Source organism: Astyanax mexicanus, chromosome 5 (assembly GCF_023375975.1).
Source record: "Astyanax mexicanus isolate ESR-SI-001 chromosome 5, AstMex3_surface, whole genome shotgun sequence".
In the NCBI taxonomy this organism is placed as follows: Eukaryota; Metazoa; Chordata; class Actinopteri; order Characiformes; family Acestrorhamphidae; genus Astyanax; species Astyanax mexicanus.
The window spans coordinates 17310201-17325681 of record NC_064412.1 but is presented as its reverse complement, the minus strand read 5'-3'; the positions used below and the strand labels follow the sequence as shown (position 1 = coordinate 17325681).

Below are 15481 nucleotides of genomic sequence, written 5' to 3'. Positions count from 1 at the left end.
GTTGTGATGTATCTTAACAGAACATGCAGTAGAAGAGCAGTCACTGGCACTGGAGTATAACAAGTATACCAAGTAATATGTCACATATAAAGTGATTGCACACTTCATTACACCTCAGAAACTCACCACTAAGTTTCCGATGACCATGACCATCATGAAGACAGTCAGACACATGGTCTGGCCAGCCACCTCCATGCAGTCCCACATGGTCTCAATCCACTCTCCACACAGCACACGGAACACAATGAGAAAGGAGTGGAAGAAGTCGTTCATGTGCCAGCGGGGCAGTTCACAGTCCTGAGCAATCTTACACACACAGTCCTTATAGCTCTTTCCAAACAGCTGCATGCCCACCACAGCAAAGATGAAGACGATGATGGCCAGCACCAGGGTCAGGTTTCCCAGGGCACCCACTGAGTTACCAATGATCTTAATCAACATGTTCAGTGTGGGCCACGATTTAGCCAGTTTGAAGACCCTCAACTGTATGACAACAGAGCAAAAACATGCTTATAGTGAGGAAGAAAATAGGCAATAAAAGACTAAAATGGGAGGAGGTATTAAAAACAGTAAAGACGCACTGTATTTATTGATCTGCAGTGCTGCATCAATCTTATTTCCAAAAGGCATAGCATTTTTTTAAATAGTCAAAGCAGTATGTGACTTTCTTGTACTAGGTCTGTATGTGAATTATTGATGGGCGATAAGGCTCAGATTAATTTTTTGAATAAACAGCAGATATGTCAGTTGTTTAGTGGTATCTGTGTTTTTGTTCTCCTCCATGTTGCTCCCATGTCACACACTGGATGTGGTGGAGCCATGTTTTCAGATTTTTAGGGGGACAGTACATGAACACACACAGTGGGGAGACTATTAACAGTAGACATTAGAAAGTATGAATTTTATCTTATATAAACTGAAAACTTTAAGTACTATAGGGTTTGCTTTGGCGAATAAAATGATAAAATACAAAATATATATATTTTTTATTTAAGTATTAAACTTTTGTTGATCAAACAAACTTTAATTGACTTCTCCAGTTTTGGGTATAGGCAAAACAATCAACATATAATTTCTCTTAACAACATTTTTAAATGTATCATTTCAGGTCTCATTTCATGGTTTTCTTATTAATGTTGTGGTGGTCTCTAGTATGTATGAACACCCTGTAAGCCGGTTTAAGTGCATCTGTTTTTGGCGGTTTTAGTTCAATGGAGGAGTGGGCGAGGAAGAACGACAGGATTTTGGCTTGCACTTATGAATATTCATGACATGCAATCCCCTCTCATTGGCTAACTGCACTGTGACGCTCCCTCCACAGCTCTGCAGTGAGCGAAAACGGAAAATGCACAGGGTCTTCAGGAAGTCTCTGTATGCTGGCCTACTGTTGCTAGCAACACAGTGCTTTGTGACACATCTATTTTTTCAGAGCTACTTCTGGTGTTTTTCTTGACAGAATAAAAAAAATCAAAATAACCTGCATGAAAAGATTACTTTGACATGGTGTTCTGAGGCACGCATACATACACAGACTCACCAATCTGAAGGATCTGAGCACTGACAATCCTTCTACATCAGCTAACCCCAACTCCACTAAACTCAGGCTTACAATAAAGCCATCAAATATGTTCCAGCCCTCCTGGAAGTAATAGTATGGATCCATTGCGATCAGCTTCGCAAACATCTCAGCTGTGAAGATACCTGTGAATACCTGTGATGAGAAATTAGAGACACAAGGAGAAAAAGACACTTTATAAGGGTCATCAGACAGACAACCACATCTAAACTAAAGTCGGTGGATAATTTAAATAATGTTAATTATTCATTAGCAAACCATTCATTTTCACTTCACCAAAATGAATCAACACTGCAATCTCAAACTTTTTTTTACATAAATAGGCTCATATAATAAGGGAAGAACAGGGTAAAAAAATAGGATTGCCAAGCCAGACAAAGAAACATTAGAGAAGATGTGGTACTACTATTGCACAACAAACTGCAAAAAAAGTTGTATTAAGAAAATAAAAGAAAGTAAAACACTGAAAAGGTAAATAAAATAATGTGTGTAAATAAAAAGAAGATTAGGAAGTAGATAACAAAGAAAAAGAAGCTGAAGCAAGTGTGCAAATTTCAATTTGTTTCATGTAAAGGCTGTACGACAGAAATTCTCTTCTACTTTGTCTTTCCCCACAGGACTGGTAAACATTTATTCATGCAAATATCTTCATCATGACCTGGTTCTTGGTGTGAAGTTTTAACCCATTCATTCACTACCTCTTCTTTGCTGAAAACAGTCAGTAGACTGGTGGTAATAAGCACTATTTAAGAATCACCTCAAATCCCTGAGATTTGATGATGAGAAACTAAATAATTAGAATGGCTTACTCTCCTGTGCTGTGGAGGAGTATTTCAGGATACAAGGAGGGATACAGTAACAACAATACACTGCGCTCGTCACTCTAACCCACTAAGCTGTGACCTATGAGAAGAAATCACCCAGACCAGCAGCAAGCATGGAGTAGAGATCCAGTAGGGGACAGGGTGATTGCTCTACTCCTAGAAAGGAGAATGGTGGTGTTGTTAAAAAAAATCTTGCATGTTAAACTCTTGGGTTAAAAAGTTGAAGTCATCACTGGGGATAGAAGTATACTGAAATACGACATTATTAATGCATTTTTTTTTAATATATTTGAATAATCTAGGGGTTTATGATATGGACAAAAAATCTGATGTACAAATCGTTGTTGGATATCAAAGTATCAATGCAAAATTAAATTAAGATCCTAAATGAATTCATTCCTTAAAGAAACAGACTGCCAGATAGAAAAGAGTGATTTTTCACACCACATAACACATTTCCACAGCTCCTGAGTACAGTAATAATAATAATAATAATAATAATGCATTTTATTTGACTGAACCTTTCTGACACTCAAGGTCACCTTACATAAAATGAGATAATAATAATAATAATAATAATAGTAAATAAAACAGTAAAACCAGGAGATAATACTCAAATAAAATATAAGTAGAGGTTCTAAGAGGTATTAACAATACTAGCAGTTAGCAGCTTTAGCATTTGTTTTATTACAAAAAAAAAACAGAATAAGTATATGAGATTTCTTCATGGAAAATATGTTTAATTAAACCTCAGACAAGAGAGGCATTTGTGAAAGAAAGTCATGGTTTCTGTCTCTTCAGGGTATTATCTGTTTATGAGTCTAAAGCCTGGGACCTGTAACATATGCACCTCACACTGTGGCTAAGTTGGTACTGTTAAACAATACCACTCAAAGTTGATAGGTGGCATTCAACAACTCTTTAGAACCACCCATTCCTAGACTAATGTTGGTCAAGTAGATTCTTTGGCTAGGTGCTTGTTTTTTTACATGTGGCAACGGGACTGAAAGAAATACCCAAGCTCAATATTAGTGGTTTGTTTTCACACACAAGAACTCCATCCGAACTGCGGAACACTACAATTAACAATAGCATAACACTATATGTGGCACTAGGAGCAGATAGCTTCCACCCCTGCTTTCAGCAAACCCCAGCAGAGTCTGCTTGAAGCAAACCCCAGACCGCTGATTTCAGGAGCACCAGAGATCAATACTTTGGACAGGTCCCGGGCTCTGAAGCAGCTTTCACATTTGACCAAAAGTACCAAACACACAGTAACCCAGGTCTGAAACATAGGGTAGTATGAAAATCTCCTAAGATTTTTACTTACATATCTACTGTATTTTGCAGAAAGAATCATGAAAATCTTACCAGGTTTCCTACACTCAGCACACTCTCAAACTGTTCCGTCATAGGGTAGTGTTCCATGGCCATGAATACTGTGTTCAGCACAATACATATTGTTATGGCAAGATCCACAAATGGGTCCATCACAATCAGGTTCACAATTTCCTTAATTTTTATCCATATTGGACAACACTCCCAGATCAGAAAGGTGTTGGCAAACTTGTACCAGCACGGTGGACACTTCCTCTGAGACTCCTCCAGCTCTATACAGAGACAAAACATTGAAATGGAAGATCAACAGACATTCCATTCACACTGTACAATAAAAAACTGAATTAACATCAGAAGTAAACAAAAGAACAGCTGAAAGAGTAGGAAACAGTACCCTCCACTAGTGTGTTAGTGATGACAGTCATCACACTGTTGGCTCGTTCTTTACGCCCAAATGACGTGTTAAGCTGGTCCACTGACACCATAAGAGATCCTGAGTGTTTTCTTTTCACATCCACTTCTGTGGTCTGTGGAGTTGGGGAATGAAGAAGAGTAAGAAAACAGAGTTGTGTGGAAGGAAAACAACATTGACACTGACATGACATTACCTGAATTTACTCTCCAAAACTATACAGATTTTTTTCTCTACATTTACCTTTTCCTTATTTTACATTCTAATACAATTAGTATACTCTTATTCATTTACCCGTCTTTTTCACACTATAAGACACACTTAAAATCCTATAATTTTCCCAGAAATCGGCAGTGCGCCTTGTGTATGAATTTTACCAGTCAGATTATAAAGCCACTCCGCTGAAGTGCAGTGTTATACAGGAGTTTTAGTTTAGTTCTCCAGCACAGGGCTGGGGTAACATAAGCATTAATTCAGAGGTGAGTATTATTGGCCTGAAGTCTGCTCCTAATCCCTGCCAGCATTAGCATTACCTACTAACTGTTAGCTGCTAATGCTAATGCTCCGGCCTTAGTGCTGCAGAAATTCGGTAATATAAGCTTACTGTAAATAAATGGAAGCGCTACACTCACCTCCCAAAAAAAAGTTTTCAGGAGAGAAATCTGTGTAGATTAACATCAAGCACTTGTTTGACTTTAAAAGAAAGTCATTTTATTACCGTGTTGTTTACTTAACTTAGCCTTACTTAATTTAACCCTAGTAACCCCCCCGCCACCACCCAGCAGCGAAACCTGCTAAATTAGAAGTTCCTTATAGTGTCTTAACATGCGGTTTTTAATCCAGTGCGCCTTATGTATGAAAATAGACCAGGAAATAGACGTTTATTGATAGTGCGCCTTATAATATGGTGCACCCTATAGTGCAAAAAATACGGTATATATTATTACACTTTGAATAATACTGTCGATATACAACTTAAATGCGCTACTATAATTAGCAAATAACAGTAATATTAATGCTATAGTTGTAATAAATTGTTTTTTTAATGTTTGTATCTGCAAAAAATGCAAAGACACTGAGCCAGAATCATAAAAAACACACCAGCAGACTAACAAATTTAACATCTTCCTTTCTTGAAATTGTGCATGTTACAAAGTCATTCCTTTGGTAACTTTATAATCAATTGACTCTAAAGTTGTAGACTGTAATTCACTGCAGTGAAGGTACACAGCGCTTTTAGTCCCCCCTTGTGGCAAAAATTAAACAAACATTATGATATGTTGCGAGATACAGAACTGGCACTGGCAGTGAAAGAAGCCAGTCGACTGAGCTACTATAGTTATTAGGGGTATGAGGAGACACTAATATCACGAGACGAGACGAGACACGATACTGGGTTCACGAGAACGAGACGAGACGAGATTTAAAAATATAATTGAAAAATGAAAAATGGCTTGAAAACTAGAGTTTTATTTGACAATATCATACAACGCAAACTTAACAGACTGGTTTGTCTCACACATTGACAACCAGTCATATTAAGCCTATGGTTTGTGTTTTTTTCTTCTAAATCTCTTGTAATTTAACTATGCATAACCATAAGCAGTCATATTAAGACTATGATTGAAGTGCAAACAGAAACTGTACCGCGGAGCTCTTCTACTGTCGCGCGGAGCTTTTTAACTGTACGGCGGAGCATATCTACTGTATTTTTCCTGCGAGACAGGTTTAAGCCTGACGAGAAATATCGTAACGTTTTAATCTCGCGAGATCTCGTGCCACGACATCTCGTCACACCCCTAACAGTTATATGACAAGATTTTACTAAAATGTGACTTTAGTTATGTAACATTATGTAGTATTATGTACACTTGTACAATGTTATGCAGTTCTTGCAAATGTTATACTGTTCACTTCATCAAAGTTAAATAGTGCAGTGAGCCAGGAGTAGCAATGATAGAGACGTTATTTTGTGAAACATCAACATGAATTTTTCTTTTAGATTTTAGGGCACAAGTGCCACATAGTGTTGACTTAATTAAAAAAAAAAATTAGCTCAGCCCTTCAAAATAAATAAAAAAAAATTATATATTTCACACAAACCATGCAGTTTGTGTCCAGTTCACATATAAAACATTGTAATGTTAAACAGGGAGCACTGTGCTGGAACAAGCACAGTGACTTTATGAATAGGATTTAATTACTTGCTGGATATTTTGCATAGTTTTATGAGTCTGGTCCAGTATCTTAAATACTTCTAAAATACAGGATAAATGAAGTGGGCCTTTAGTAGACCTTAAATCTTGATATTCAAATCAATGGTATGTATACTAATTTTAATCTTGAATCTTAAACTGACCTCATTTAGGTACATCTTATGAATCACCTACTTTCTGCCTGTTCTTTTTAACCTCAACTTTACCCTATTCCCTCATCATTCCTGGCCTAGTTGCCAAACTGTACAAATTGGTAGTTATATTACACACATTTCTCAATCACAATTTCAGCATGCATGAACATGCACAGAGTAGAGAAATAGGCAAAACTGCACAAGACTTTAAAGCCCAGACTCCACTGCCACAAACGGTCTCCATTTAAATAAAACGATATTATTTTTTAATTCATAACAATTACATTTTTTATATTATTATTGGAAAATTGGTGCGATGACCGACAGAAAATTGCAGATTTCTTTCATTTGAGGTTCCTTCATTTTTGTAGATACTTTGTGTCAAATATACACAAAGCAAAGACAGCTCACACTACTAATGGAAACTACTTTCCATTAAGCTGCTGCCTAAACCCAATAAACAGCACTGTGTAAAGTAGATTCAATCAGATTATACATTTATATGATTAGCGTGGTGACAGTTTATAAGCTCTTTGGAAGCTGGGCTGAAGATCATGCATCAACCAGAGAAGATAAAGACAAAGCCTGGATAGAGAGTATAAGGATGTCAGTCTATCATGCTAACTAAGATGAGATATAATGCTGTTATCGGAAAGGTTAGGAAAGGTTTCTCTTGCATCACACTTTACTGAGGGAAAGACAGAGTGAAAACTGGAAAAAGGCAGAAAGACTACAGGCTGGTCCTGAACTTGCAAGTCCATGGAGGAGGTGGATATGGTGAACAAAGAGAAGAAAAAAATGGTGGGTTAAAAAGATTGAATGAGCACTGTAGTAGAGGGCAGACGAGCACTGGAAAGCTAACTGTGATCAGAAAAGAAGGCCTTATTTGCTTTGAGAGAAGGAAACGTTTAAATATCTTTGATTGGGATGGGGAGCATTGGCCAATAAAGGTCATGGAAGCTCCTCTAAATTGTCTAAATTGTTTTAACTGGCCGAGCCGTTTGTAACAGCACATTGTGTGCAGGGTTTGGTGACAGGTAAAGACTGCTCAGAACTGCTGATACAGATCACAACTTGCATAGGGGAAAAAGTAAGGAAGAAGAAGAAAGTTTCCAAAATAAAATTCAAAAGTCAGTGACCAGGAGGATAGGACAGATTCAAGCCCAAAAGGCAGGAGAAAAAAAAGAAATTGGGGTGAAGACCAGCTGCCACTCTCATGCCTAGACTGTAAACCTGCCCCCTGTGGACGTCCTTACACTGTCGTCAGTAGCTGCCTTATCTATTTTCACCTCAGGCAGAAGCCGTCCGGGACCAGGCCCGATCAGAGACACCACGCCGTTGCAGTCCACCGTGCTGTTCCTCTTGCAGCCAGAGTGCGGCGCTAGCGGGTTGATGCGTGAAGAACCCTGGCTGTAGCCGCTGTAGCTGTTGCGTCTGTACGGTATGAAGAGGGAGCCCCGGCGATCCTCGCTCTCTTCCACCGTGCTGTGTTCATCATCTGCAAACTCGTTCTCCGAGCCAACGTCCCGCGATCGTCCTTTGAAGCTGAAGATGCTACTGCGACTGTTATGACGGGACATGAAGGGGGATCCAGGTATACTCAGCAGTGACTAGGAGATGGGAGAGAAAGGCAGTCAAACACAGCAAGAGTTCAACAACACCTTCACTTTGATTAGCATCAGTAAAATTATTTTTTCCCTTCATATTTTCATAAATTATATCATTATAATGCCATAACAAAATTTTCATCTGTCCATTCTTCGTTACACTTTAATGCACAAATTATGTACAAAAAAAAAAGATTTATACTATAATGAATGTATTTATGTCTTTTTTCAAGTTCCCTGAAAGATAACTGATTAACAACAACAAGCTATTCCAAGAAAACTTTCTCCAACCAATTACACCACCTCTACACCAGCCTGAGCCTACACTGCAGCCTCAGCTTTCTGTTCATAGCTGATAGAATTTGAACGAGTCGTGATCTTGTGACTTTGTAGCCCACCTCTCTCAAAGTTTGATACGTTGTTCTGGTCATCACAATTGTAAAAAGTGGCTATCTGAGTTATCACAGTCTTTCGTTCAGCTGACTTCTCTCACAGGGACATTTCCTTCTGTATACTGGAGAGATAGTTGTAAATTAACAAGTCTGTGATTTAAGCAGTTCTGGAAATATTCAAATAAGCCTGTCTGGCACCAGCAATCACTCTATGTGGTTGGCTGATTGGATAATGAATGCATGGATGTGTTATATACAATACATGAAACATGTAAAGATCAAACTGAACTGAATCAAACTGAATTTACTGCACTGAAAAAATAATCAGATATGGACAACTGGACAATTCTAAAATTAATATTTAATTCATAAACATTGGGTGTTCATACAGTGATGTGTCTTTCTATTTTTTTGCTTTGAGAAAACAGCTGGCTACAAAAACTACAATTCATCTCAATTCATTATCAAGTATCAAACTATTATTAGTATTACAATATTATTAGGATTGATACTTATATATATACTAACAAATAAGCAATGTTTTAATGTATACCAGCTCCTGGCAGCATAATGCTTCTCCTTCCCACCTGAAATTCACAGATGAGCCAGAATACTGGATGAAAATGTGTGATATTGCAGATTGTTAGCAGCTAGCTGAAATTCACTGAGAGTGCAGAATGCTAGCTGCTAGCGCAGGCATTTTCACTGAGGTGGGTCTGAGTGGCCTCTCCCTAATGGAGCAGTTGACCACTGCAGACTAAGTACAGCAGAGACAGCCCAAGCGCCCTCTCAGCAGAGACTATTTCACTCAGTTCAAGAGTGGGATTGATCTGGTAAAGTGGTCGGGCCTGCACTGCTGCACTAGCAGATATGAGAGGATGAGGTTTCATGAAACAGCTTTAGCCAATACATCAGGACACTGCATGTTTGGATGTTTGTGTAACAATAATTTGTGAAAAAGGCCTCTCATTATACCATTTTATACAGTTTACATACAAATTACATAAAAAAATAAAACAGATTTGGTGTATTTTCAATTAAATTACACATTTATCACCAAATATATTTCCAAAAAAATCTTTAAAAAAGGGCAGAACGAGGCAGAGATGACTTTCCCAGCTATACTCTACAATAACAACAACAAACAATCACAGTTCCACTAAGATCCATAAATCTTAAGTAGTTTCCTGAGGGTGGAGCTTAAGGTGTGGCCATAGACCACAGTTTTCCAGTAGCTTAACCTTCTGCCAATGCAAAGGCATATTACTGCTCTCAGCAGGAGATGAAAGATTTATAGAAGCAGGATGAATAATTCAGACAGGGCCAGTGGAAGCATGGCGTCTTGAGACCGCACCCCACTTCCCTTCACAACGACACACTCACACGCACACACTCATACTCACTCACACACACACAGGCTAGACTAAGAAACAGGTGTCAAAGCATCCCCCAGTTTACTCACATAACAGTGCAACAATTGATTGGAAACTATAGGAATATATAATAGCAATAATCAGCAATGTCATCCAGCTGCAAACTTCAAACATTTGGACAAATGGACATTCACCCACATCTAACTACTGTTTAAACCTAACAGGCCGATGAAACTGACAGACTATAAGAGAAAAAATAGAGAAAGATGAAGTGACAAATAAAGAGATAGGGCCGTTCTTCATCTATCACAATATCTGAGCCATCGCTGATTTTTTTTACCAGAACGACATTAAATGGGAAAAAAGAGGGAGAGGATGATGGAGAGATAAAAAAAGAAATATAGATAGTGTAGATAGATGAATGGGCATAGGCACTTCCTCTGATCTCTGGGCCCAAGGCTGGTGCACTTTGTCTAATCACAGTGGTGAAATGGACGATGACTCAGCACAAAGGGGCCGTAACTGCACAGCTCAGAAAGCAGGAAAAACAGGGCTGGGCCGTGCCTGGCTGGGAGTCACCTGATTTTACTACGAGCGACTGACAACAGCAGCTATTAGTCATTATCAGCTCACAAAATGCAGGGATTGCAGGAGGGACAAAACTATTCCAACAAAAGCCACAAAACAGACATTTTTAAAATTATGATGTTTTGATGTTTTGTCTGATGTTTCTAATTTTTGCTTGTGAAGCTCAAAAGTCTGTCTATATATTTTTTATTGTGGTACTGCTATTTTGTGGCTGCATGAAGGCAAGTACAGAAATCTGAGGCTGCAGCAGACATATGGCCACTAAAACTGGACAGGTGAAGATTAGGAAAATAGATTGGAGCCAACAACATAAATCCACAGGGAAAATCTACATTAGTGGTGGTGGTCCAATTTTGGTATACATTTTGGGCTCAATAATACCAATCAATTATCATTTAAATCGCTGACCATGTGAATCGCTTCATGACCATAATTCATTTTTAATGATTACTTCCAGCATGACCATGCAGCACCATGTCACAAAGCAACAGTCACCTCAAATTGACAACATATCAAATCTAACTCTAATTCAGTGACATTTTAGGCAATTTCAGTTAATACTGTCTGCATATAGTACTAGCCAAACTACTAACTGAATCACGTCTGAATTAGTGCATGGTCCTAAAGGATCCTGAAGGATAATTTTAACTTTTAGTTTAAATGTAGAAAATCATTATAGTCTTTAGCTTGTTTAACAAATATCATAGATCATGATAATCCAGTATCTCCAGTTTTGATGTTTACAATTCTGCAAATCTGCATATCTCTGCTATTACCTGGTTCATGATGGAGGTCTTCCTTCCCAGCCTGTTGTCAGGAAAGCGGAAACGGCTCCTCTTGCTGCCATCGTCCGACTCTGATTTGACCACCTTCTCACTGTCCCCTTTCTCCTTCTCCTGTTCCTTTCTCATCTTTTTCTTTCTGTTCCGGCGCTCCTTGGCACTTTTGGAGCTCAGCTTGGACACCTCTGAGGAGCTGCGGGACAGTCGCCCTCCTCCGTCATCCTCCACAGCATCCTCTGATACTGTCCCTGCTGAGGTGGCCATGGCATTGGCCTAATGTACACACAATCAAGTGTGAAAGAAAGAAGCAAACCACAATAAGAGGATTTGAAAAAAATATTTAGTGATGAAAAAAGGACACACATAAATTATATCTTCAGATAGACATTATTACTGGCTTTTACAATGATGCATATTGATATTTGTATGTGTGTATGTACCAAAGTGGGACATATGATCATGATGGTGGCGATTCAGTTGCACCGATGTAGTAACTGAACCCCAATTCTAACAAACTTGTGACATTGTGCAAAATGTGAAGAACTGAATGATAAGTTTGTAAATCTATCAGTCACATATTTTATATATACAACGGAACATAAAACAGAAAGAAGTGAGACATTTTTCCATTTCCTGAAAAACTCTAAACTCATTTAGAAATGGATGGCAGCCACATCTGATATGTGTATTTTGTTATATTTTGAATGGGATTTACAAATCATTAGAACTCTGTTTTGATCTACATTTATTTACATTTTTCACACCATTCCAACTTTTGGGGAACTAGGTTTGTATTATTATACTATAGTAAATTGCTTCAATCCTGTGTAGTGTAGACCTTTCTCTAAAAAGAAATAATAATAATATGGGTTAACACTTAACACAAGCTGTAATAGCATGTGATCAACATGACATCTCCAATGATCAATCTTATATTTAAGTGGAGAATGCAAGTCTCAATATATTCATGCCCCACACTATGCTAATTAATTCACCCATAACTATTGATAGATATTAGATGTTGTTATTGAAAATATAATTCCTGTTGTTGTAAGATTACATAAGTGTATGTGTGTGTGTGTGTGTGTGTATTGTACCTGTGCCTCCTCTTGCTGTTTCTTGAGCTGTTCCAACATAGCTTTAAACTCCGCCTCTTTCTGCTCCGCCTCCTCGATGGTGGCCTGGTTCTGCTCTTCATAGGCCATGGCCACCACAGCCAGGATCAGATTCACCAGGTAGAAGGAGCCCACAAAGATCACCAGCACAAAGAAGATCATGTACGTCTTTCCTGCTGCTCGCAGTGTCTAAGGTAGAAGACAATAGAGACAATGTTTACCAACTGTGCTAATTGATTAATGCTACGAGTTAATCACATAAAATAAATTAATCAAGTTCCTGTTTCAGTGTTTTTCAAAATGTAAAAATTGAGATTGTGATTTTCATATTTTTCTTGTACAATATAAATGCTGCTTGTAAGGTTAAATGGAGCTGCTTTTTATTCTTAACAAAAATAGCTATGTTAAACACTTTTTTTCATATTAGTTTTATTGCACAATAAAAAAATGACATAAAATATATTTGAAGTTTATTAATATTTTTTTCACAATATCACCCTGCCCTTTTCTGAATCCAGACTCTGCCTTGGTGGCACAATGGCAGGGCAGAGGTGAAGATGTTTTTTTCTGGGAACCTGGAGGATTTTGTCTCTCAAACTGATCTAGTTTTAAATTCACCCGGAAACTTCTGGATTAAACCTAGTGAGTAAGGTGATGAGAGGAAGGACCGCTGAAAATAAATGTAGGGAGATGAACACGCACCAGCTGATAAAGGTTTTCCCAGAAGTCCTGTGTCATCAGTCGGAAGAGAGCAAGGAAGGCCCAACCGAATGAGTCGAAGCTGGTGTACCCGTAGTTTGGATTGCGGCCTGCTTTCATACAAGTGTACCCCTCTGGACAGCGCCTGTACACACACATTCCCATGTAAATAAATGTGCAACAGCATATAATCCTTTGGATCTGGTTGTTTAAGTGCAATATTTAAAACAGAATTCCTGAAGTACAAATGCAATTTATTTAAGTGGTGCAACAGAAAAATACTTTTAATTCCAGTTTAATTCCAATTAAACTGTTTAAAATTTCTTAAGACTTCTTTATGGGGGCCAAAATGGTTCTTCTATGGTACAACACAAAAAGCACTTTGTTTTACATTCATTTTAAGAGTGCATGTTAGGAAAACTGTATATGAATAGTGATCACATTTGTCAATGTGATTGTGTGTGTATGTCTGTGTGTAAAAAAGTCTCACCCAGAATCAGAGCTGTTCCCACACAGCAAAGCATCTAATTGGCCTGGCAGGAAGTAGAAGTTGGCTAAAATAGAAAAAGAAAATATTAACTCGTAGCTCACTGTAACAGAGAAATTCTTTATTAATCCCTGAAGGGAAAATACTTTGTTCCACAAGTACACAAATATGTAAGCACATATATAAATTGGTAAAGTTTTACATTTGTGAAGAACTTAAAGTCGTTAAAATAAAGTAAAAGAAGTAGTGAACAGAAAACATCATAAGCGCAGACGCAAACATGTCAGTACATAATGTAATTTACGTAAGAAAATCACAATAGTAACATGTTCCAGGGTTAATTAAAGTTTTGTAAATGTTTAAATCTGCACAAACAACACAGCAAGATATGACTAAACACTCAATACTCTCTACTTTAGTATTTCAAACCCAAGAGATGCCTCCACTCACTGTCATTCATGATATACTCGTCGAAATCAAAGCCCTTGCTCCCATTGGCCAAGTAGGTGACAGAGAGGTTGCTGATTGGCCAGAACACACACTTTTGCCGTAGGTTGCCCATAAAGAGCTGGAGGCCAATTAGGGCGAACACACTCAGACAAAAGACAGTGAGAATCATCACATCAGACAGCTTCTTCACTGACTGGATCAAAGCCCCCACAATGGTCTTCAGTCCTGAGAGGAGATGAACACACACACACATACAGTAGTGTTGTATCTGCACATAACACACACATGGCTCTGCAATACTATGAACACACACACACACACACACACAGTTTTACTGTACAAAAATACTTACCTGTGAAGAAACACACACACAACCACAAATTATCTGAACAGATCTATTTTTATCTTCTGTGATACACAATGCCATCAACATGTATACGTAACAACATACAGCTCTGGAAAAAAATAAGAGACCACTTCAGTTTCTGAATCAGTTTCTCTGATTTTGCTATTTTTGTTAAATGTTTGAGTAAAATGAACATTGTAGTTTTATTCTATAAACTACAGACAACATGTCTCCCAAATTGCAGAAAATGAGACATGACTAAATAATAAATAAAAGTTTTAAGAGTTCAAAAATCAATATTTGGTGGGATAACCCTGGTTTTTAATCAGTTTTCATGCATATTGGCTTGTTCCCCTCCACCAGCTTTACACACTGCTTTTGAATAACTTTCTGCCACTCCTGGTGCAAAAATTCAAGCAGTTCAGTTTGGTTTGATGGCTTGTGATAATCCATCTTCCTCTTGATTATATTCCAAAGGTTTTCAATTTGGTATAATCAAAGAAACTCATAATTTTTAAGTGGTCTCTTATTTTTTTCCAGAGCTGTATAATATGTAGTATATTCTCACTGCCCAAACTGGCAACTTTACAAGACAAAATAAAAGCCTTTCTAACTTTTAAAAGAAGTAAATGTAAAAAGATTTAATTCTGAACCATTTTACTGAGTATGAACTGCATATTCATAGTAGTTACAGAATAATTAGTAGTTTATGAATATTTTACAGAACAGTTTAATAGTAATTTATAACTTAAGCTAATTAATAATTAGTGGTATAATAGATAATAGTAGTTAATAATTTGAGTAGCTACTGATTAACTGCTCAATAATTTACAGCACTTACTAAATAATTGGTAGTGAGTTACCAAATAACAACAACTGTTAAATATATGTAAAGAATAAATCAAGAATTTATGAGTTTAATTTGAATCCCCATCATCTCAAACACACACACACACACACACAAACACACACACTTATATATTATATACAGGAATACTCAGCAGCTGATTCCAGTGTATAACATTTCAGTACATTTATATAGTATGTAATTCAGTGTACAGTTTATTGTTTCACAGAAAAACACAAAAATATAAGTCAGTCACAGATTCTCCACACAAACTCTTACAACAGGAGAATATTTT

General features: G+C 37.5%; 1 protein-coding gene across 8 annotated transcripts in view; it reads right to left on the bottom strand.

The window, feature by feature from the left end:
• The window catches only part of scn8ab (sodium channel, voltage gated, type VIII, alpha subunit b), a 75387-nt gene that overhangs the window by 27701 nt on the left and 32205 nt on the right, over positions 1-15481 (bottom strand). For 4 of the 8 annotated variants that reach the window (XM_049479105.1, XM_049479104.1, XM_049479109.1 and 1 more), the window contains exons 7-16: positions 13994-14218; positions 13547-13610; positions 13060-13201; positions 12340-12546; positions 11237-11515; positions 7757-8110; positions 4133-4265; positions 3772-4010; positions 1538-1711; positions 127-483 (exon numbers count right to left, since the gene is read on the bottom strand). In XM_049479105.1, coding sequence (XP_049335062.1) covers positions 127-483; positions 1538-1711; positions 3772-4010; positions 4133-4265; positions 7757-8110; positions 11237-11515; positions 12340-12546; positions 13060-13201; positions 13547-13610; positions 13994-14218 — 2174 coding nt within the window. The remainder of the gene's footprint in view (positions 1-126; positions 484-1537; positions 1712-3771; positions 4011-4132; positions 4266-7756; positions 8111-11236; positions 11516-12339; positions 12547-13059; positions 13202-13546; positions 13611-13993; positions 14219-15481) is intronic. The other 4 variants (XM_049479108.1, XM_049479110.1, XM_049479107.1 and 1 more) reach the window with 1 other exon arrangement.